Genomic DNA, 24,476 nt, shown 5'->3' on the forward strand with positions numbered 1-24,476 from the left:
AAACAATCTGGTCAGTGGAAAACAAAGAGGTCAAAATCTTGAGCAGGCTGCAAAAAGTGCAAATCACTAAATAGCAATAAATCCGCAAATTTTGTCCAAATTTTCCCAGTAAAAGTGATAGTAACTGAGAAAATTCAAGTAAATCCTCTCAGATTCGGTGGTTTGCCAGGCTTGTCTCTAAACCCGTGTCTGTAGTAGTGAGTGCTGCAGCTCCAGAGGAGAAGGGGGTGTCCGTCCAGCCTCAGTCCCAGAAAGAGCTGCCGTTTGTGGGCAGTGGTGGCTTGCAGACTGGGGTCCGTGCTGGAGCTCTCTGTGGGGAGGGGTCTGTGGGAACTGGGGGCCCTCAGAACATGGCTCGATGGGCGCTTTGTGAAGACATGCACACTCCCAGGATGCGCACACACACAGACACATAACCATGAGCATGGACTCTCACATGCACGCGGGAACAGAGAGAACACAGAGCCCTCCAAATGCAGCATTGAGGCTTTAATGAGGGACAGGACCTTCCCAAACCACTTTTGTTTCAGGTCTGAATAAAAAAAAGAAAGAGAAATACATTTAAAACAAGCCTACAGTTTTGTAACAAATTATTTTCAAGCAACTACAAGTGTTGAAATAAAAATGTGCTATTTCTCTTTAAACGTTATGTAAGTAACGGTAATAGTTAAGTAATAGCCTATTAGTGGATTTAGCAGGAATAGAAGGGAAAGTTACAGCAGTAGTAGTAATTTGATAAAAGGTTGTAAATATTTGAATCATTCTATTGCACTTAAGCATACGAATAGTGGCAAAGCTGGTAGGAAACAATCTAAGTGGGAAGGGAAGTGGGAGGGGCCGTAAAAAGGAAAAAGGGAAATGAAAAGGAACTGAGAAAGAATTAATAGGAATAGGAAGCGAGGAGGGGGAATCTTTTCTTTCTGTTCAGTTTTTTTGCCCCAAATAAACAGACAACTGTTTGTGTAGAAACGCTGCTCTCTGCTGGACACAAAGGGACCTGTACTTAAAATATGTTAATGTACAGTAAATATATTATCAATGCAGTCTTTCATAACATTTTGAATTTGTGCCTGAATAAAAATAGGCAACGTAGGACCTTAGCTATAGCGGGCATTAGTCCATGGAGGTCACAGAATAGACTTTAAAGCAGCTTTGCTTGTGTGCTCTCACCCTAACCCTAACCCTGCCTCCTGCTGGTGCCAGAGTCAGGACTAAACATGGACCGGCCTCCTGCTGGTGCCTGAGTCAGGACTAAACATGGACCGGCCTCCTGCAGGTGCCAGAGTCAGGACTAAACATGGACCGGCCTCCTGCTGGTGCCAGAGTCAGGACTAAACATGGACCGGCCTCCTGCTGGTGCCAGAGTCAGGACTAAACATGGACCGGCCTCCTGCTGGTGTCAGAGTCAGGACTAAACATGGACCAGCCTCCTGCTGGTGCCTGAGTCAGGACTAAACATGGACCGGCCTCCTGCTGGTGCCAGAGTCAGGACTAAACATGGACCGGCCTCCTGCTGGTGCCAGTGTCAGGACTAAACATGGACCAGCCTCCTGCAGGTGCCAGAGTCAGGACTAAACATGGACCGGCCTCCTGCTGGTGCCAGTGTCAGGACTAAACATGGACCAGCCTCCTGCAGGTGCCAGAGTCAGGACTAAACATGGATCGGCCTCCTGCTGGTGCCAGAGTCAGGACTAAACATGGATCGGCCTCCTGCTGATGCCCAGAGTCAGGACTAAACATGGACCGGCCTCCTGCTGGTGCCAGAGTCAGGACTAAACATGGACCGGCCTCCTGCTGGTGTCAGAGTCAGGACTAAACATGGACCAGCCTCCTGCAGGTGCCTGAGTCAGGACTAAACATGGACCGGCCTCCTGCTGGTGCCAGTGTCAGGACTAAACATGGACCAGCCTCCTGCAGGTGCCAGAGTCAGGACTAAACATGGATCGGCCTCCTGCTGGTGCCAGAGTCAGGACTAAACATGGATCGGCCTCCTGCTGGTGCCCAGAGTCAGGACTAAACATGGACCGGCCTCCTGCTGGTGCCAGAGTCAGGACTAAACATGGACCGGCCTCCTGCTGGTGTCAGAGTCAGGACTAAACATGGACCAGCCTCCTGCAGGTGCCTGAGTCAGGACTAAACATGGACCGGCCTCCTGCTGGTGCCAGAGTCAGGACTAAACATAAGGAATCTGCGTTTCAGTTTTATGCAGCTAAAATCTGGAACAGTCTTCTTGAAGATGTGAGACAGGCTTCTACTCTGACAATGTTCAAATAGCTTTGCATTTGACTGAAAGGATTTTCTCTGCACTCTTTGCTTTTAGAGTTAATTTTGTGATGATTATTTACGTTCTTATCTGTTTGTATTGAGATTTGAATGCATTTTTTCTTGTTACAAATTGTGCTGTTCAAATAAACTTGTCTTACCTTGCCTGAAACTCCTTTGAAACAAGTCCATCTGTGGCCTTTATAGGAAACGTCAGCAGAGGGCGCAATGATTGCAGCTGCTTACAGACTTAACAGTGAAGCAGTTTTAAGGCTAAGAAAAATAGCTGCGATAGAATTGCAAATGGTAATAAGAGTAGAGAATGCATTTTCAATTATGACAGTGAGAATGTTGAATAAAAGACTTTAAAAACATGGCAAGGAATGTGAGTTCTAAAAAGGAGGACAAAATATGAATTACTCAAACATGTGCATTTGAAACATAACAGTCCACAAAAAAATATTAACTATTGCATTAGTTTGATTAAATATTGGGGAGAAGAGCGGCAATATTTCAGAGTTGATATGTTTTCCAGTGTGTCTTCACCATTTTCAGATCTGTGAAGTATTTATTATTTTTGTGTCTGTGAAGGTGATTAAACTACCATCCTTTCCTCAATGTTGATTCTGCATTCGAGATTAAGAAAGAACTAACTAATGACAACCTAACTTGTCAGTGAGTGAAAGAAAAGGTTTGTGATCTTCAAGACTAAATTTAACTTGTGTCTGAGGTGAGCCATAAAAGGGACGGAAACACAGAGGGATTCAGATGAACCGACAGACACAGGAGACAGTGAAGCGAGACGGAGAGACAACTGTTGGTGTCACTGAAGCTGGTCTCGTCGATCCACCATCAGCACTAACCTCAGCATTTTCTTCCTGCTCAGTATCCTCACTCTGTACACATGCAAACCATCTGACCTTACCTTCAAAACATCTAACACGAGCTGTCCGAACGATGAACTGTTTCTCCAGCTCCTGTCTACTGGATATTTTTAGTTTTACCGTGTGTTTTTACAGCTGTCTCTGTCTGAACGTTGAGCTTCATGATCCATCAGCCGTCCACAAGAAAAACACGTACATACTGCATATTAGAACACAGTATTCTATATATTACCAGAAATGGAACAAGGCATCAACTCAAAAGACAGAACACCAGATTCTTATGGGGAAAAAGTACTAGAAAAATACTTTAGAATGGCATTGTTAGACTACATTGATTCTGAATAAAGTACATATTCTACTTACAAGTGGCAAGGCTGGAGAACATTGGAGAGAGTTGTTTTTATTTTAGAAATGTATAAATAACTAGATAGACAAACCAATAAATAGTTTACTGAAATTGTGTATTTTATGAGATTGCAGGACTCCAAAATGTGTGGGACTTTTCATATAATTACTTTAGTTTATGCCGAATAAAAGAATATCCATAAATTGGACCGCTTCTCTATGGTAAATGGAACTTACTCAGATTTGGTAAGAATCAGGCAGTAACAATGGCCAATCTTTCACCATTCTACTACCTGCCTGTGATCTAACAGTCACCACCGGAGGCCGCCAAAACTCACACGTATTAACATCCCGCAGTACTGTATACTTTAGTTTTAGCCACTGCAGAAGGGAACTGTAGAAAAAAAAACACACACACCCTCTCTGTGGTCCTGTCGCACCTAATTGATGTGTGGCTTTGTTACTTTTGTCCTGAGCAGCTGACTGGTTACCATGACGACACAGATGAATCGACCAATCACGCCACAGCACAAAGAGAGGGAAATATAGGGTAGAAAGGAGGAAGGAGTAAAAAGACTTGGATCTGAAGTTGAACCAGCGTGGCATTTTGTGTGTGTCTTAAATATTGTTTTGTTTTACTTTTTTATGGCGGGTCGGAATGTTCACAAACCTGTTGCTAGAGGATGCATTTGAAATATAATTTGATGTAGTGGCAGGAGTAATGGTTGAAGTATCTTGACACTCTCACCTGTGCAGGGATTTGCAGGTCAGATAGCCAGTACTTTTGGTAGTAGCGGTAGTGTTCAGGCTGCAGGCAGCAGAATGACAGGAGGATTTTCTGGTACAGTGAGTTCTTCCGGTTCCTTATTCCTTAACCGGTTCTGAGTGGTGTCAAAGCCCTGCATAAGACACATGCAGAAAGTGGGTTTATTTTAACACAGGATCAGCCAAGTACACAAGCGGAGCAACCGAAGCTGGAGCAAACACACCAACACTGACAGAGTGCACATGTGGACAAAGAGTCACTAAAAACACCACATTCAGCCTGGCACACTACAACGAGGCCTTCTACTGCACTATTACTACCATTCATTACACGTTTATTACTTGCCTATAGCTTCTACAGTTGTAAATAAATCACAATTCAACATATTATATGCCCAGAATGCATAATTATCTTTTATTAGTAACCATTCTGTAATGTTATAATGCTACACTGGACATAATACAGCTTTTTTTTTATTATTGCTTTGGCACATTTTCTGAAACATTTGAGAAAATCTGGTAAATCTAAAACTATTCTCTAAAGTTACAAACCAGATCAGAAAGTTTGAAGACTAACTTTAAGAACACTCTTTTAAAAGAAACACTTGTTTAAAATATGGTTAAAAACACAATTATCAGATTTATGAATCTAAACCATCATCAAGCCACAGCCTGGATCATGTCACGACACTTTTAGATGTGAGAGAGTTAGAGATCAATATAACTGTTTCTGTTGGAGAAGTATCATTCATTTTCTACCACTTGTTCCCGTTTCAGAGTCACAGGTGACTGGAGCCTATTCCAGTGACTTTGGGCCTTAGGCGGGGTACACTCTGGACAGGGGCCAGCTCATCGCTGGGTGAAGAATGTGCTGCAAATATGAATACAGTATTCACTAAAAATTTATGAAACAAAAAGTTTTATTTTTAAAATTTCACTTTTAAGCATCAGAGCCATCGGAACTGTTCCAGTCTTGGACTGGACTTTACGTTGTGCTTTCTAGTGTTTCTTTAGTTTGACTCTAACTTGTCATACTGTGTGACTGTGTTCTGTTGTCTTCACTGTGTGTTCTGTTGTGTGACTGTGTGTGTTCTGTTGTGTGACTGTGTATTCTGTTGTGTGTTCTGTTGTCTTCAGTGTGTGTTCTGTTGTCTTCACTGTGTGTTCTGTTGTGTGACTGTGTGTGTTCTGTTGTGTGACTGTGTATTCTGTTGTGTGTTCTGTTGTCTTCAGTGTGTGTTCTGTTGTCTTCACTGTGTGTTCTGTTGTGTGACTGTGTGTGTTCTGTTGTGTGACTGTGTATTCTGTTGTGTGTTCTGTTGTCTTCAGTGTGTGTTCTGTTGTCTTCACTGTGTATTCTGTTGTGTGACTGTGTGTGTTCTGTTGTGATCTGTTGTGTGTTCTGTGTGTGTTCCTTGTATTTGGTCACTGGTCCTGGATCGTGTTGAGTTTTTAGGTGGACAAAGTGTAGTGAATACAATAGTGTTACAATTCAATTGTAATCTGTGTTTAAATAGTTAATACATGTGTTAGGTTCAACAAACCTGTGTGTTTTAGATTTAGATTTGAGAGTTAAGAATTCAATATTCAGCGAGCTAAAATAGCCTTATACAAACAAAACTAACAAAGCAGGATCTTCTTAATGTTGATGTTTCTTCTGTGAGGCGTCTGCTGTCTGCTCCAAGCTGGATGCGGCTCTAATCATTTCTAATCCTCGTTATGTTCATAATCTAATAAATAGAGAAGACCTCTATGAGCTGCCCTGACAGAGAGAGAACAGGCATGTCTCAATACATCTATAATAATATTATAATGTGCAATAATCACTGGCTGTAGTCTCTATTGACCCCGACAAAAAAAACAAGAAAGGTTAAACAAACATATAAGTCAAACACAAGAAGACTAAACCAGGAAACTATCTTGAAATGAGGATTGGGTTCTTAACTAGGACTAAACCAGGTCCAAACCAGTTCTAAACTAGGTCTAAACCAGGTCCAAACCAGGTCTAAACCAGGCCCAAACCAGGTCTAAACCAGGTCCAAACCAGATCTAAACCAGGTCTAAACCAGGTCTAAACCAGGTCCAAACCAGTTCTAAACTAGGTCTAAACCAGGTCCAAACCAGGTCTAAACCAGGCCCAAACCAGGTCTAAACCAGGTCCAAACCAGATCTAAACCAGGTCTAAACCAGGTCTAAACCAGGTCCAAACCAGTTCTAAACTAGGTCTAAACCAGGTCTAAACCAGGCCCAAACCAGGTCTAAACCAGGCCCAAACCAGGTCTAAACCAGGTCCAAACCAGGTCTAAACCAGGTCCAAACCAGTTCTAAACTAGGTCTAAACCAGGTCTAAACCAGGTCTAAACCAGGCCCAAACCAGGTCTAAACCAGGTCCAAACCAGGTCTAAACCAGGTCCAAACCAGGTCTAAACCAGGTCTAAACCAGGTCTAAACCAGGCCCAAACCAGGTCTAAACCAGGTCCAAACCAGTTCTAAACTAGGTCTAAACCAGGTCTAAACCAGGTCTAAACCAGGCCCAAACCAGGTCTAAACCAGGTCCAAACCAGGTCTAAACCAGGTCCAAACCAGGTCTAAACCAGGTCTAAACCAGGCCCAAACCAGGTCCAAACCAGTTCTAAACTAGGTCTAAACCAGGTCTAAACCAGGTCCAAACCAGGTCTAAACCAGGTCCAAACCAGGTCTAAACCAGGTCTAAACCAGGTCCAAACCAGGTCCAAACCAGGTCTAAACCAGGTCTAAACCAGGTCTAAACCAGGTCCAAACCAGGTCTAAACCAGGTCCAAACCAGGTCCAAACCAGGTCTAAACCAGGTCCAAACCAGGTCTAAACCAGGTCCAAACCAGGTCCAAACCAGGTCTAAACCAGGTCCAAACCAGGTCTCCAGGAGGAAGTAGCAGGTCTAACTCGTGGAGGTGTCCATGGTCTATAACCTATAGATAATAATACTATAATAACATACTAGGTGGTAATATAATAGGTAATAAAGGTCTATAAAGGTCTATAACAGAGCCGCAGTCCGACTCTGAACTTCCCCCTCTTGTTACTTCTTGAGGCGCGTGTGATCCGCCTCTTCACGCACTTGTTCCACTTCCGGCTTTTCACTCAAACTCACTTGAGCGAGCGCGTGCCCGTATGCGCACACGGGAGAGCGCTGCACAGTCTGACCTGAGCCAGACCCGGGACCAGACCCGGGACCAGACCCGGGACTCTCCAGACACAGTGGTCATACTTCCCCCGCACGACACGCCGCATGCCTGCACACTGCGCGGCACGGATCACTTCTCTGCGTGTTTCTGACTCCGGAGCGTGCAGCGGAATGTCCCAGAGCTGAGCCCACCTGAGGACTACCTGCCCCGGCCCGCAGGATGTCTGAGTCCGCCTCCAGCTTCCTCCACATCGGAGACATCGTGTCTCTGTTCGCGGAGGGCTCTGTCAGTGGCTTCATCAGCACTTTGGGGTAGGATCTTAACCAGACCCGTTCACAAGTTTGTTTTAGTTCCGAGTCGGGACTTGTTTTAGAGTTTAGTCCAGATTCAGTGACTGCTGGACCTGACTCTTCTGTGCTTCAGTATCCGTGGCTTTGTTTTTCAGCTCTTGCATGATCACAAACACCTCCAACATTGGCAACACCAACACACACATTTACTCCACCTGCATTAAAACTGGGGTTCTGTCTTGTTTATGCCTTTCCCAAATGAGTCTGCTCTCATTTAGCTGCCCAGTGACCTGTTTATGTTGTGCATATAGTACATAGTATATATATAGTATACAGTATAAGAGACTATGTTTATATTCCAAGTTCCAACCATGTGTTTTCCATTCATCCTGTACTGTACTCTAGACGTTTGATGACCGAAAGGAAATATACTTCTGTAACTACATTATTGAATCTAGAATGACTGGTGGGTCTACAAGGGTCTACAAGGGTCTACAATGGTCTGCAAGGGTCTACAATGGTCTGCAAGGGTCTGCAAGGGTCTGCAAGGGCCTGCAAGGGCCTGCAAGGGTCTACAAGGGTCTGCCAGTGTTACCCTTTTGAAACTCAGATGCCTCAGTCTGACCCGCCCCGGGGCAGAGGGTTTGTCCACTTTCTTGCCTATGAATGGACCCCGCCTCAGGCCCACAGTAGATGTTATCTTCAGTCCAGTGGGGCTCCATCAGGGACTTAGGTTTATGGCTCTTATCTCTGTCTTTAATGTTGAACACTTCAGCACTAATTAACCACAGACTCTGGCATAAAGAACACCACATTCATTGTCCAGGTACAGGGTCAGGTTGTATTTCTCACAGTTAAGGAAAATCCTTCTTTAGAATAGTTTAAATACACTAGAGTTAAATCATTTATATATGTTGTTTTGGTGTGTAGGCCTCGTATATTATGAATCTACCTTTGTTTATATCTTTGTTATTGGAGGAACATTTGTCCAAAAAGTCAATCTAAAACAGGCCCAGTATGAGAGTAGAACAGTAGTACAGTATGAGAGAAGTAGTAGTAGTAGTAGTAGTAGTAGTAGTAGTAGTAGTAGTAGTAGTACTAGTTGTGCAGCAAAAAGAGATCTGATTCAAAATAAAAACAAATCTTTCAGATAAGGATGTACATAAGGGGATATTTCTGCACTTTTGTGATTAATTTGAAAGGTTTCTGATAATTTAATTGTAGCTTATACGTTTCAAGACATAAACACATTTCTGTTGGATTGACATAATATATCGCCTGACTATCACAGACCAATAGTAGTCATAGTAATCCTTTATATATATATATATATATGTATATATATATATATACTCAAAGTTCATGAGAATACGACAAAAAAGTAGGATTTGTTCATTATAAATTCATTGATGAGTTTGTTTTAGACTATGGGGGGCACGTTAGTCCCCTCTATTTATGTGAAGCACTGAGAGAAGTAGTATTGAGTAGTAATAGTAGAAGTGGTGGTGGTAGTAGCAGGAGCAGTACAATAGAAGTCGGTCTGAGGCTGCCAAAGGGAATTCTTCTGAGGAAGTGTGGTGTGGCAGATTAGAACAGACCCACACCAAGCCATTCACTGACTCCAGCTTCTCTCACTTCAATTATTGTATTTATGGGGATTAAATTGAGGCGAGAATCCATCGGGCGTTAGTGTCATTTTGGCCAAATTGAGCTTTATCAAACAAAATCTTATGACTAAATATCACAACGCATGTCATATTCCACATTTGCTGTTCAGAGAAGTTACAAAAGTTATATGTATCAGAAATAAAGAAACAAAAACTACTATTCAATCAGATTAATTCAAATCTTATTTTGACAGAAAAGACAGTTCAACGTGTAGATCTCCTCGTTACGGAGATATGACGCTTTAGGTCTTCAGCCCTCCAAACTAACTACCAATGAGATGGAAATTTTATTATTATGATTGTGATTTACGTTTTAAAAATAGGAATAGTAGAGACGAGAAAGATTATACTAAAATACTGGGGGCTAATCTAATTATGCAGATGTAAAAGAGCTCTAAAGTTCAACAAAAGCAGGTTAAGCACATGTGGTTGTTTGCAAAGGAAAGGATGTTACTTTAACAATTGCAGTATTTGCGTCCATTCGATTGTGCTAAATATTGCAGCCCTATGGTAGCAGTATTAACACACAATAGGGTTTTCTTTAGATTACAGATGCATTATGACATTTTAGAGATGATCTGGATTTTCAGTCCTGCCTGGTTTAGTCCTGGTTCAGACCTGTCAGCCCCGAGGACAGACCGTACACACCCATCAGAACAGGCAAGCCGTCAACTGTCACTGATAAAGACTAATCAAAATGTAATATTGTTTTTGTACTAATATTGCACTGAAGGACCTGATCTGAGGCATAACATTACCACAGTGCCACCCACCTCACACCCAGTCAGCTCAAATCATCCATATCTGACGTTAAAACCCATTACAACCAGTTTTTTTTCCACTGGCAAAACTATAACATCACTCACTCTCTCTCTGCTTTCATCTGCGTGATTGCCATTTGCGGTTTGTTGAACCAGAACCACAACCACAACCGGAGGTGAAATGTTTTGCCTAATAAACGGATGATCAACCGTGATGTTTCAGATGAGTGTCCTTGTCCTGTAGTGATTAGGCGAGATGGAGGCGCTTGAATTGCTTTTATTATATAGCATATTTTGTGTCATGGTGAGATAAATTTGCATTTCTTTCATTCTGAATATTTCCAATGGTGTGATCAGCACTTTCCATGATGTGAAGAACCAAATACTTTCACACTTCGTCCACAAAGTGAGCACATTTAAGACTAATCAGTGACTATTCTTGTGACGGCCCAGAGCGTTGTGTTGTTCTTCCTCCATTGAAAGAACACGCACACCTGCCCACCCTCACCTGTTGCCCCTCCTCTCTTTTTGCTTCCCTGGCATTACCTCTTTGTCCCAGTCTCAAGTGTGACTGTTCCATGTCTCACCTTCTCTGTCCTGACACGTCCTGCGCCTCTCTCCATTCAACTCTAATGGTCTTTCAGAGTCTCCCAGGACAAGGCTTTGTGTTTTAAAAAGCGGGTTTCCATACACTCCGAGACCTCCAGGAGAGACCGGGAGTCCCACCCACGGGCTAACCACTCTGCCACGGTGACACTGGAGGGACGTGCACACGATTTTGATTCTGATTTGACTCAAAATCGCCGTCATTTGAATACAACTTGTCACAACAACTCGACTCACAAGATCTTTCAGTACTGCAGTAATGCATCTCATGTTAGAACGCGACAGAACCAGTACCTTTATAGCTATTGTTTGTATTACGTGTATTTGGTGTGTGGATTATTTAGATGGTGGTGTTTATTTATATTTGGATGTGCAAAATGAGTGGTAAAAGAATTGATTTTGTTACTTAAGGAGCAAAAGTATCTAATATCTAATAAAAAATCAACTTCAGTGATTTTAAGAATAAAAAGTAAACACATTTCACACAGATTTTGAGAACTAATAAAGCTTTTAATTGTGATCTTGATAAAGAATCGTCCTGGTTGTTTGTTTGGCTTAATTTTGTTTGCTCAACGCCGAGCTTTGAAAATGTCAGCAAGATGTCACCATAAAAACATGCTAAAGAGTAAACCGCTCTGTTATTACATAAAACACATTTAAAATACTTTTTAGTCCAGTTTAAGTCCAGTGCAGTGAAAGTGCAGATACTCGCTCTCAAATGTAGTAAAGTAAAAGTTGAAAGTATCCACTTTAAAATTGTAAATTACAGCTACCTCCAGAGTACAGTATTTATACTTTTGCACTTACTTTACTTACTTTACACCACTGATAATGATATGCATTGAAAACACAAACACACACAGGACAAGATTTGAACCTTTCTTGAACAGTTTTAGAATGATTGTTGATTTATCATAGCCGAAGACCAGAAAGTAACATCACTAAAGCAACTGAATAAAAAGAGTTATCGAGGCTCAAGCATAATAGAGTAATAGAGTTTGACATGTTTGTACAGAGACAATACTACAGTGAGTACTATCCATCCTCTCTGTTGCCATTGACCACCCTGGGCTCTTTAATGGCCATAACCGTATTGTTATTGATTTATATACTTTATTACGTAATCATATGTAACACCTTATGGTTAGTTGCATTGAAATACAAGTGTATTACAGTTTTGTCCCCCAAACCCATTAATATACGTTTGCTAGGTTCGTTAGTTGCTACAATAACAGCAATTAAAGCTGCAAGCGGCAATGATCGGCCCTCGCCACGCCGCCGCCGCTTCGCCGCCACGCCGCAAGAGGAGGGGGCGCTAACGCGCCCCAATGGTCCTTTTATTACGCCTACTGCTGAATTTGTGACGCTGTCACATCGTCTCCCCTTTGTTTTACCATCAAAAAGCAATTTTATTTTGAATTCTTGGCAAAATGTGTGACCTTTTGATGGTCCTGAAGATGAGTCTCACCAAATTTCAGGTTAATAGGGCTAACGCCCTGGGAGGAGTTTGTGAAAGTATAAAGTGTAAACATGTTCTGGCGATTTCCCCATTGGAATAACATGGGAGGTTTTGGTCATCGCTACGGCAAAACCATAACAATTATGACATGGGTCTCATTGACTTTTTTGATGGGGATGCTAAAATTGAGTTGTGTGTCAAATTTCATATAATTTCGCAAAACTAAACATTTAACCTCCATATAAAATCTGTAGGGGGCGCTGTGGCGCCAAATTAATTAATTTCACTTCAAGTAGGTTTAGGGCAAAGAGTTTAACAACTGATTCTAATTTGACGCAATTCGGACTTTATCTGCGCAAACGGCAGAAATGTTAAATTTGGGAGATTTCTGAAATTCTAGCTAAAGTTTGCGGCTTCGCCGCTCAGAGACCGTGACAGGTATCAATGTAATTTGAATAACTTTTGATGTCCCACTCCTCAGTAGCATTTTCTCCAAATTTCAGCTTTTTAGAGCCAACGCCCTGGGAGTAGTTCGTAAAAGTACGACATTTGGAAAAACTCCCGAGTCATGCTTAGCCATTTTTGAACCAATATGGCCGACATTTGGTTGGGCGGACGGCATTGCCGTAATAATATTTTTTACTTCTCTTGTCACCATCTACCTCTGCGCCAAATTTCATGATTCTACGATCAGATTTTTTTTGGGTCATTTCCTATCTCTCAATGCATTTTTGGTACATTTGGGGGCGCTGACGTGCCAATTTTTTATTTTAGAAAAGGGAAATAGCCAGAATGTAGAGAGGCACGATTTTTAGAGGTGTGCAAATTTTTGTGACTTTTCGTCAATGTTCACTGGGTGAAAAATAGGGGGGTTGGTCCCGAGAAGAAGAAGAAGAAAGAAAGAATAATATTCCGATGCGAAAACAATGTTTCCCATTTTTCAAATATCATAAACTATACATTTTCGGAAAGCGCTCGCGTTTTCTTACCTCATGGTGTGGGTTCCTGGTCACTGACGGGTACTTTCGTTAATTTTGAGTGGGCTCCGCCCACTTTGTGTTTTTGGCCCTCTATACAGTAATAATGTTCAATTTTTGCATTACATGCTTATATGCACGGAACATGCAAGAGATGGGGAACGTATTCGTGAGCTACTTAGCGCAAATGAGTGCTTTATAAGGGGATGACGGTCGTCATCCCAATTTAAAGTACTCGTTTAGTGCGCACTTTTGCACGGGCTTCGCCCGTTTACAATGGTAATGTTCCATTTTCCTACTACTAATTAGTATGCACAGGGCGTGCGTGAGTGAAGGAGTGCGTTAGTGAGTGTTTGGAAGTGGGCGAGCGCTTTGCGCTCGATTTCGTGCGCACTACGTGCGCACTTTCGCAGCCGTGCTTTGCACGGCCTTACGAGATTAATAGGCCTCTCGCCAGCTTGTGGCGCTCGGGCCTAATAAAAGACCCAAATGACATGTATTGAATTGAAATCTAATGACAATAATTATATTCTTGTGTCATCAGACTGATTAGTTACTTCGCAGCTCGATGACGTGTAGAAGTGTAACTCCTCTTTCTGGGTGGAGCCACAATTTAGTCTAAATTCCACATTAAGGCCATAATAATGGTGCTCTGGTTCCTGCTGTTGGACTCACTTTGACTAAATTCAAATCCAATCTCTGGATTCAAATCAGAGGCAAATCGGAACGAATCAAAACCCGCGTGTTGAACAAAGACAGGCTGACTTGCTGTCGTGACACATATTCATGTGCAATTACTGTCGTGATCACATGCAATGGTATTTATGTATTTATTTATTTGTCTATGGGAGTTTTTATTTATTTATAGGAGATCTTCTACTGAAAGTGTTTTTCAGACTTCCTATAAGTGATCTGTTCTTCTGTATCTACCTCTGTATCTACCTGCATTGCACCAATGAAATTTCCCCATGTGGGACAATAAAGGAATATCTTATCTTATCTTATCTTATCTTATGACTTAAACTAAAAACCGTCTAAAGATGAGTTGTGTCCTAAAACTTTATGTAAACGGATAGAGTAATTATCCACGCTACTGCAGAAATTAGCGGCTCTTTTAGAAGCCCTTTTGAAATAGTTTATTATTGACGATATACTCGATAATCTAATTGTGCATATCTCCAAAACAACAACAATACTTGCGATTTTTCTCCCACCTCTACCCGGATGCGTACCTATATTCCCCAGTAGGTACCTTTGTTCCCCTTTTCTATGAACGGGGGAACGACGCTACCAGTCCATTTTCACTCCAGTAATCTCCTCCAAACACATAAGCTCCCTCTGTCTCTGCACACTCTTCTTAAACTATACTTCCTGGTTACGTTACACAATATATAAAATAAGACACAGTCCTTTTCACGCATGCACAAATAAAACAAAACTCAAAGTATGTTTTTCATGAGTGATATAAGAACTTCAATGCACTTTACATGGCTCTTTAAACAACATGATTACATAATAAAATACATGAATACAAACAGAGAAATTGTATGTTTTTTATTCCCATCCTTACGTTTAAAACACTAAAACCCAGCACTTTTTACCGGTCTGTTGAACTCCTCTAATCTCACCTGTTTAGTATAGACTGGAGCAGGACTTTATTTGGTCAGGTCCTGCTCCCTCGGATCCACACTTATAACCTTTTTAAGGCTCCTCCTGCAGACAAAGCTTCATCCTTCACTGAACTCTGAAGACAGCACGTCAAACTCAAAAATCACACTCAGGGTCTTGCCATAAAAAGGGATTTTGGAAAACTGTGACAGAGAAAGCAGTATCGTATGATCAAGAGATAAGGAGTGAGTTATTGCTTTAGGTTGAGGCACTCAAAAATATTAAACAGTGAAAAATTATTTCCAAATACAGAAGAAACCAGGGTTAAAGTGCGTATGACAGGATTTTACGATTTTCTAATTTGGACTTTTTTTTGTGTATTTACACTTGTTGTACATATAAATTATAGTTTTACACCAATGGAGTTGGTATCTGTGGAGAAAACACTGCAAAATTGGTAGAAAATGACAGGAAGTGTAATCACACTGGGGATACTCATTCCAGTCAAAGTTAATTTATTCAAAGAAACAACTTTTTTGACCCTCTAAACATGAATTCAACAAAAACAAAGTCGCTCTCATATATTTTTATTTGTCCTCCCAGTGTTTGCTGGGTAATTTCCTAGTGTGATGTCATAATTTACAAACAGGAAGTTAATCTTATCTTATCTTAACTGCATTTGAGTTCAATGAGTCATCCATTTTGTCAGAGGAACGTTAAGCCTGAAATAAGTTAATGTTGTGTATTTGTCTCATTCCGTTTTCTCCTCTTCCTGTTCTAGTCTGGTGGACGACCGCTGTGTGGTGGAGCCCAACGCTGGAGACCTGGATACTCCTCCAAAGAAATTTAGAGGTAAAAATGTTATGCAAACATTAAACTATTATTAAGAGAGTGGAGACATGTTCCTTATTTGGTCCTATCTTAAATAATAAGATAAAGTAACTGCCAAAACACATGAGTTAAAAGGTCGTCTTGACTTTAAACCATTTACTTGAGAAAACAGGTATTTGTTTTAAATTTCAGTCTTGATGATTTAATAATGACAAGAAGATTTACCTAATTTTACATTTTAGGTGGTTATAAAATTTTAAAAAAGCAAGTCAATAATGTCTTGAAATATTCTAGGTCCACTAATTAAATAAATCAAAATTTGTCAGGTATTTATTGTATTTCTGCAGCGACACAGCACATTGCAGAAGTTAAACCAGAGTAGCTGAAGTCTGGGCGACCTCAGGGCTGTTCCTGGGTCAGTGAGAGCCGAAGTGTCCAGTTATCGACAGAATATCAATATAGAAGCAGATTATTCCCGTTTCCCCTGAAGAGGTCACATGACTCTGGGGACAACGCGGCCCGATCCGAATAAAGAATCGACTGAAGTGAGTCCAGACCATCTGCTCTGGACCTGGACCTGGTTCAGATCACATTTCTAAGTGGAGCACACAACTGGAATAAAAAGTTAGCCACATTTTCCCTTACATAGAAGGAAAAAAAAGAAGCATCTGATAAACTATTGTCATTTCGTCTGTTATGTGGTTTTGCCGATGTGACCCAGACAGCTTCACCGTCAAATACATTTTCTTTATTCAAAACGCTCATAAATGAAATAAAAAAGGGCAGCAGTAGCTCAATCCTTAGCGTGCTCCTCCTCTGATCCAAAGGTTGACGGTTCAAATCCCACGCTTGGCGTAAACATCTTTAGCAGAGACGTCAGATCCGCTGGCAGTGCAATTCCTGTTCCTCCAAATGCATACTGTCTTTGTGCCATTGAGCAGGACACTGAACCTAACTTGTGTGTGTGGTCCCAGTCTCATAATTTAATAGTTTTAGAACAATAACAGAGAGGTTTGAACTGAACAAACAGGATCCGACCCACAGTCAATATTTGCCTCCTGCTCCTTAACCTGTCATTGCACCTCCTGTCTAATAAGAAACACAACCAAAGAGCCCAACACCAAATGATAGTGTTCATATTTGTTAAGTTTTTACACCCTTTACATTGCACGTCTTCACAATCTGACTGTTATTGTCCGAGCGTTATAACAATTGTGTATTTTCCGTGCATTTTTTCAGACTGCCTGTTCAAAGTGTGTCCCATGAGCAGATACTCGGCGCAGAAACAGTTCTGGAAAGCTAAACAGGCCAAACACGAGAAGGACAAGATTGGAGATGTTGTTCTACTGCAGAAACTTCAGGTACTACTACTGCTACTACTACTAATACTATCACGCATCGTCTAAAGGCACACTTGCCTGGCATTTACATTTGTTGAGACTATAAAGATTTGAGGTTCTACAGACAATCTTAAATCATCTTATTTGTCTCGTAAATTATTGGGTTTATGCTATATTACCTTTTATGAAACCATTTGTAAGGCTCTATACAAGTACATTTGGATCGATCGATTTGGGCTGCATTGAGTAGCCGAATATACTATACTCGTGTCCAGAGCAACAAAGCGGACAAACACAACAATTAGAATGAATCTGCGATCTGTAATCTGGCACACAGACTGTTGAATAAATCAGAAAAAACATTCATCATAATTTAACCAAAGACATGTTGAAATAATCTAATAGTGGCAATGTTTGTCACTTGTGCAGATGAAGATGTGTTATAGATTAATTTAAAACAGGAAGACTAACCGAAACATTTACTCAGATGTGAAAGTATGGAGGGATAAGTTATTCAAAGGATCCTCTAGTAAATGCAACAGAGTCCTTTTTTTGTATTTTGTTGTAAATCCTTTATTTTGTTGCTTTTTGCAGCATGCAGCGACTCTGGAGCAGAAACAGAACGAGACGGAAAACAAGAAAGTTCATGGAGATGTCGTTAAGTACGGCACGGTTATTCAGGTAATTGTCAGAATATCGTTATACAGACATGGGAGAACATGTTTGCATGTTCTCCCTGTGTCCGGGTCGATTCGCCTACTTTAATATCTTCTTCAACTAGTTTAGCACCAGGTGTATTATTATTGTCTTAAGTTTTATTACCGGTATTCTCTTAATCCGTGTGAGTCATGTAGAAAGAACAACAGTGCTCCACCAATAATCTTATGATCAAGTAGCATGACCTCATCATACTTTCTTTAGTCCAGGGTTAGATCTAGTTTGACCTAATTGCCGAAGAGTTTCAGTGGATCTGGTTTATGTCAGATGCCCTGCCCCCTCGGTATTTGTAAACTTCACAAACAAATGTTAAATTGTTAGCGTTAGAGCGTTCAGCCACATCCTGATTGTAATTTGTCAGTATTATGCCTTTAATGACTATTTACTTGTCCGTTTATTTTAATAAGTCTCCACCAGCTCCTGTTCGATTCATGAGCCCTCAAAATTACCTGCAAAGGCCACTCCCATGTCTAACCTCACCTTACCTGTGATAGTAATAATTATCTCTGGAGCGTAAGGTGAGTCATGGCCACAGATCCTCGATTGGAAATTAGAACTGAGATTTAAAAGAACACAACTACTGTAAATAGTATGTTGTTTCAGGAGCATCACATGTTGTAATGGAGAATGGCTCAGGACCACCAACTAGAATGATGTTCTTGGATTACAGGAAAACTGATGGTCCGTTCACTTGTTTACACTACAGTAACATGTGCATTATCCAGATGTGCAGGACCCTCCCAGAACAGAAGCATAATCTGTAACACACCTCAAAAACTGTAAGTGTCCAGCCACAAGTCACTTAATCCAGATGTGCAAGTAAAAGTATTCAAAGCAGTGTGAATTAAAGATACACGTTATTGTCCCTCAATGAGGAATCTGTCTTGGTGCTAGCGTACAATGCAAAACAAGACAAATATGTGCAAACTGGAATTTCGGTGCAAATACAGTAATGCGCAGAGAGTAGAGCCAGCAGTATAGTATGGGACGGGAGTGGGGAATTTATTTTTAGACCAAATCAATCCAAGTGAATCTGCACAGAATTCCAGAGATTCTTCTCAAACGCTGCACCCATTTACTTTGCCTGTGCAGTGCTCCTTTGGCGACACATTCGATATATGTGTGAAAAGTAACACAAGAGAAAGTGGTGTAAGGTGCAAAAAGGCTATCACAGTTCCGGGCAACTGCGGCGCACAGGATGCTGCTGAACAGTGAAGACAGTACCCAATTGTACACATGTTATGCATCATTTCTGTGGCCCATGTGCTGCACGTTCTCTCATCGTGAAGGAGTTTGTGTATTTTGTCTTACTGTGAACAGACCTCAGAAACTTGTGTAAACAGAGAAAGCCGGCCCCACCTTGAACACACTCTGTTATCTCTCAAAGGTAGTGACACACACGCATCTGTCAGTCTGTCAGAATTAAGCATAGTATATTTGGTGCAGAGGAGGCGTTCATGTAAAGACATATAGAGCCGCACCATAGCTAAACACACGGACACACATACGCACACACACACACACACACACACACACACAGACACACACACACACACAGACACACACACGCACACACGCACACACACACACACACACACAGACGCACACACGCACACACACACACACACGCACACACACACTGTACAATTCACAGGCTCTATAATTATTAGATTTGTCCTATGTTGAACTGTGAGTTCCCATGTTAAATATGCAGCGATACAGTTGTAGTCTTTTCGAGTAATTAGAAATGCCGGGCGCTTCATAAAAAAGGGCAGGGCAAGCACAGCGTGTAACATGAATCACACCTCAGGAATCTGCCAATCTCAGTGTAGGCAACTTCTTCACACAGTTGTAAACATCATAAATAATCCTCACTCATATTTATATAGTGCTTTACATAACAAGCCCCTGAAAGTGCCACATTGTAGTTTATCGTTGACTCCACACTCGCAGAGGTGTAGTCACAGCCGCCCTGGGGTAGACTGACCGCACACTTTGGTATTGTGGACAAATGATCAAACCAATGAGCTACTGGTTATTGGTCTCATTAAGAGTGTTGCATGTGGAATAGGTCTGACCTCTAATGCCCTCCCACCTTGCCCCCGCCAAGCCAATAACAACCAAAATCACAATGTTCTCTGATTGGTCGATAGTTGTTAGTTTAGAGCACACGGCCCTTAATCAATCTTTACACTTTGCATATGTACTTCATATATACTCCTGGCCATGGCACAAACTGGACCAACACATAACTGACCCACGTGGACTCAACTGGAAAATTGACAAATTTGACAAAAACTGGACTAAATGGGGTGTTTATTTTGGACCTTGTTTGCCTAAAGTAACATTTGTTTTTCTTTGGATGCTTTACCTTCCTAAACTCTCATTTTCAATTTGACTAATTTATTTTTGTCTGGTCCTGTCTTGTTTTGTTTTTAATTTTGAAAAATAAAATAAAATGAATACAATGAATACAATTAATAATAGTAATAATAATAATAATAATAATAATTAAAGCCGCAAGCGGCAATGATCGGCCCTCGCCACGCCGCCGCCGCTACGCCGCCGACACGCCGCACGAGGAGGGGGCGCTAACGCGCCCCAATTGTCCTTTTATTACATCTACTGCTGAATCTGTGACGCTGTCACATCTTCTCCTTTGTTTTACCATCAAAAAGCTATTTTATTTTGAATTCTTGGCAAAATGTGCGGCTTTGCTGCACAGAGACCGTGACTTTTTGAATAAAAATGTGGATACCTTTTGATGGTCCACCCCTGAAGATGAGTCTCACCAAATTTCAGGTTAATAGGGCTGACGCCCTAAGAGGAGTTTGTGAAAGTATAAAGTGTAAACATGTTCTGGCGATTTCCCCATTGGAATAACATGGAAGGTTTTGGTCATCGTTACGGCAAAGCCATAACAATTATGACATGGGTCTCATTGACTTTTTTGATGGGGATGCTAAAATTGAGTTGTGTGTCAAATTTCATATAATTTCGCAAAACTAAACATTTAACCTCCATATAAAATCTGTAGGGGGCGCTGTGGTGCCAAATTAATTAATTTCACTTCAAGTAGGTTTAGGGCAAAGAGTTTAACAACTGATTCTAATTTGACGCAATTCGGACTTTATCTGCGCAAACGGCAGAAATGTTAAATTTGGGAGATTTCTGAAATTCTAGCTAAAGTTTGCGGCTTCGCCGCACAGAGACCGTGACAGGTATCAATGTAATTTGAATAACTTTTGATGTCCCACTCCTCAGTAGCATTTTCTCCAAATTTCAGCTTTTTAGAGCCAACGCCCTGGGAGGAGTTCGTAAAAGTACAACGTTTGGAAAAACTCCCGAGTCATGCTTAGCCATTTTTGAACCAATATGGCCGACATTTGGTGGGTGGACGGCGTTGCCGTGATAATATTTTTCACTTCTCTTGTCACCATCTACCTCTGCGCCAAATTTCATGATTCTACGATCAGATTTTTTTTGGGTCATTTCCCATCTCTCAATGCATTTTTGGTACATTTGGGGGCGCTGACGCGCCAATTTTTTTATTTTAGAAAAGGGAAATAGCCAGAATGTAGAGAGGCACGATTTTTAGAGGTGTGCAAATTTTTGTGACTTTTCGTCAATGTTCACTGGGTGAAAAATAGGGGGGTTGGTCCCGAGAAGAAGAAGAAGAAGAAGAAGAAGAAGAAGAAGAAGAAGAAGAAGAAGAAGAAGAAGAAGAAGAAAGAATAATATTCCGATGCGAAAACAATGTTTCCCATTTTTCAAATATCATAAACTATACATTTTCGGAAAGCGCTCGCGCTTTCCTACCTCATGGTGTGGGTCCCTGGTCACTGACGGGTACTTTCGTTAATTTTGAGTGGGCTCCGCCCACTTTGTGTTTTTGGCCCTCTATACAGTAATAATGTTACATTTTTGCATTACATGCTTATATGCACGGAACATGCAAGAGATGGGGAACGTATTCGTGAGCTACTTAGCGCAAATGAGTGCTTTATATGGGGATGACGACCGCTTTGCGGTCGTCATCCCAATGTAAAGTGCTCGTTTAGTGCGCACTTTTGCACGGGCTTCGCCCGTTTACAACGGTAATGTTCCATTTTCCTACTACTAATTAGTATGCACGGGGCGTGCATGAGTGAAGGAGTGCGTTAGTGAGTGTTTGGAAGTGGGCGAGCGCTTCGCGCTCGATTTCGTGCGCACTACGTGCGCACTTTCGCAGCCGTGCTTCGCACGGCCTTACGAGATTAATAGGCCTCTCGCCAGCTTGTGGCGCTCGGGCCTAATAAAACATTGTTGCAGTATGAAAGACTAACCTCATAATAGGAAATCTCTTTATCTTCAAACTATAACTTTACGAGACACATAAACCATTTAAAAAAACAGTGACGTTTCCAAAAAACCTCCCAGTCACTCACAACCATACATTATATTAATATTTTGAGGATGATAAATTGGTTTGAATCTGTTTGAATCTTTAAGATAAGTTGGCCTGTAAATCCTGTTTCAGATACTTCTTTCCCTGTTTTATCAGCGCACAGATAATAATAATATAATAAAAATAACTTTTATTTATATAGCGCTTTTCAGTGACCCAAAGACGCTGAACATATATAAAAAAGGGGGGGTATTTACAGACAGGGGGGGACAACACGTACAGAACACATTAATATACAGATAAAATTAACAAGACAGAAGAAGTAGAGAGAAAAAGATGGGGATGTAACAGGGGGTAGAAGAGTAGGCAATGGGGTAGAGGAGGCTAGGGGTAGGGGAGGTCACAGGCTTGGGTGAAGAGGTATGTTTTTAGGCGGGATTTGAATGTTGTGAGTGAGGGAGAGTGGCGGACAGGTTGGGGGAGGGAGTTCCAGAGTCGGGATGCTGTTCGGGAGAATGCTCTGTCGCCAAAAGTTTTGAGTCGGGATGTTGGTGCAGTCAGGGTGAGAGAGGAGGAGGATCGGAGAGCTCGGGTGGGGCGGTGGGGGATGAGGAGGTCAGACAGGTAGGGGGGGGCAAGGTGGTGAAGAGCTTTGAAGGTGAGGAGGAGTATTTTAAAGTTTATGCGCTGCTTGATGGGGAGCCAGTGGAGAGAGCGGAGAACGGGAGTGATGTGATCACGGGACCGGGTGTGGGTGAGGAGGCGGGCAGCGGAGTTTTGGACCATTTGGAGTCTGTGGAGGGAATGGGAGGAGATGCCAGTGAGGAGGGAGTTGCAGTAGTCGAGGCGGGAGGAGATGAAGGCATGGATGAGGGATTCAGCAGCGGGGAGGGTGAGGCAGTGTCTGATTTTGGCGATGCACAGATGTACAGAGTTAAGAACTGTAGATCCACCAATGGAATGGAGGACCTTTGCACCCTGCACATAAATTCATTGAGCGGGATTAGATGCTGTGCGTGAGGCAGAGGCAGAGCCAGACATTCTAAACATCCGGGGCTTAGCCTAAAAAGAAAAGGAGGGGGTTCATTCTGGCCAATATGATGTGGTTTTAGTGCAGTTACAGACAGTAACCCTCCAAAGGCAAAGACAGACTTTTTGCCTTCTGAGAGAGCTCGTCCCTCCAAAAAACGTTTAACAGAACAGCAGAGGTGACATTTAGTTATTCAAGAAATTGTACATCTCAATGTTCTTTAAAACAATCAGTGACAAAACAAATATGAAAAACATGCCCCCGACAGGGCTCGAAGTCACAACACTGTGATCCACAGGCTGATGCTCTGCTGTCTAGGCAAGTCAGCCCTTAGAGAATAAAGTGCCGTTTTAGAATTAGGCTGATCTTTATTGAAAGTAAAAGTCAGTTTTACTTTTAGCAGACACCTTCCTCAGTGAGCTGTTTGTCCTGTAGTTTCTCTGCTTTAGCTTTGTAGATGAATAAAACCTGAGCCACTGCTTCACCGACAACCACAATGAATTCATGGTTTGAACGATCATGTGTTGTTGTCTATTCTACGTTAGATAAACTTTGTTTTTCAGCACATGTTCTGAATGTCTCTTTTTTCCAGTCGATCTGCTCTTGTGTCCTTCACTTTTTGCAAAACCTCAGTGAAATGATAGAAAAGGCCAAATTTGTCAGATTGTGTGACGTGCTGTAAACACCGCGCACTTTCTACACTCCCGCCCACTTTCTACATGCAGCCAATCATACTTCAGGTTAACAAAAATCACCAGAAAAGGGTAAACAGAATTGAAGCTACTGTTTGATTTGACCCTGGTCACCTGCGTTCCAACCCAACGCTCTACCTGTTGCACTATCCACATAGTGACATCATGATGCATTTTTAAAAGATTAAAAGATCCGGGGCTTTTGGACAGAGATCCGGGGCTCAAGCCCCAAAGCCAGGGCCTGGCTCCGCCCATGGCGTGAGGTGCATTAAGAAGTCAATTTCTTAGCAATGATCAAATGCTTTTGGCTAATGCAGCGGAGTATATTGTCTTTATTTGTCAAACTCTCAGATCTGCAGAGATTTCTGCGAAAATCCCAGTTTTGCCCTAAAGGGTTTGGTCCCAGTTCAATCTTATGTTAATGTTTTGTTCTAGTTTAGACTGGTCTAAACTAGTTTACATGTCCCTACATTAACCTTGAGGATTGATGTTCACTTGTGCCCCATATGGAAATGGGTGTGGGTGCTTACGCAGAAACAACACACACACTGAATGTATGAATTAATTGAATTATATTTTCTGAGCTGATAATCTAACTAGGACACTGAATGCGTATTAGATGTGTGCTACAAGTTTAACATTTTATTTGCCCGTTTCACTCCTCTTGTGTTCTTGTACTTCTACATTTTGT

The 24,476-nt window shown here is 41.7% G+C and overlaps 1 protein-coding gene across 1 annotated transcript in view; it reads left to right on the plus strand.

The window, feature by feature from the left end:
- The first annotated feature begins 7,529 nt into the window (after window positions 1–7,529).
- Window positions 7,530–24,476, plus strand: part of itpr3 (inositol 1,4,5-trisphosphate receptor, type 3) — a 38,942-nt gene continuing 21,995 nt past the window's right edge. The window contains exons 1-4 of the mRNA XM_072449444.1: window positions 7,530–7,731; window positions 15,570–15,640; window positions 16,859–16,980; window positions 17,554–17,640. Of these exons, the coding sequence (XP_072305545.1) occupies window positions 7,640–7,731; window positions 15,570–15,640; window positions 16,859–16,980; window positions 17,554–17,640 (372 nt within the window). The 5' untranslated portion in view covers window positions 7,530–7,639. The remainder of the gene's footprint in view (window positions 7,732–15,569; window positions 15,641–16,858; window positions 16,981–17,553; window positions 17,641–24,476) is intronic.

Source organism: Eucyclogobius newberryi, unplaced genomic scaffold, assembly GCF_026437365.1.
Source record: "Eucyclogobius newberryi isolate DKJ021-1_F unplaced genomic scaffold, fEucNew1.0.hap1 SCAF_17, whole genome shotgun sequence".
NCBI classification, from domain to species: Eukaryota; Metazoa; Chordata; class Actinopteri; order Gobiiformes; family Gobiidae; genus Eucyclogobius; species Eucyclogobius newberryi.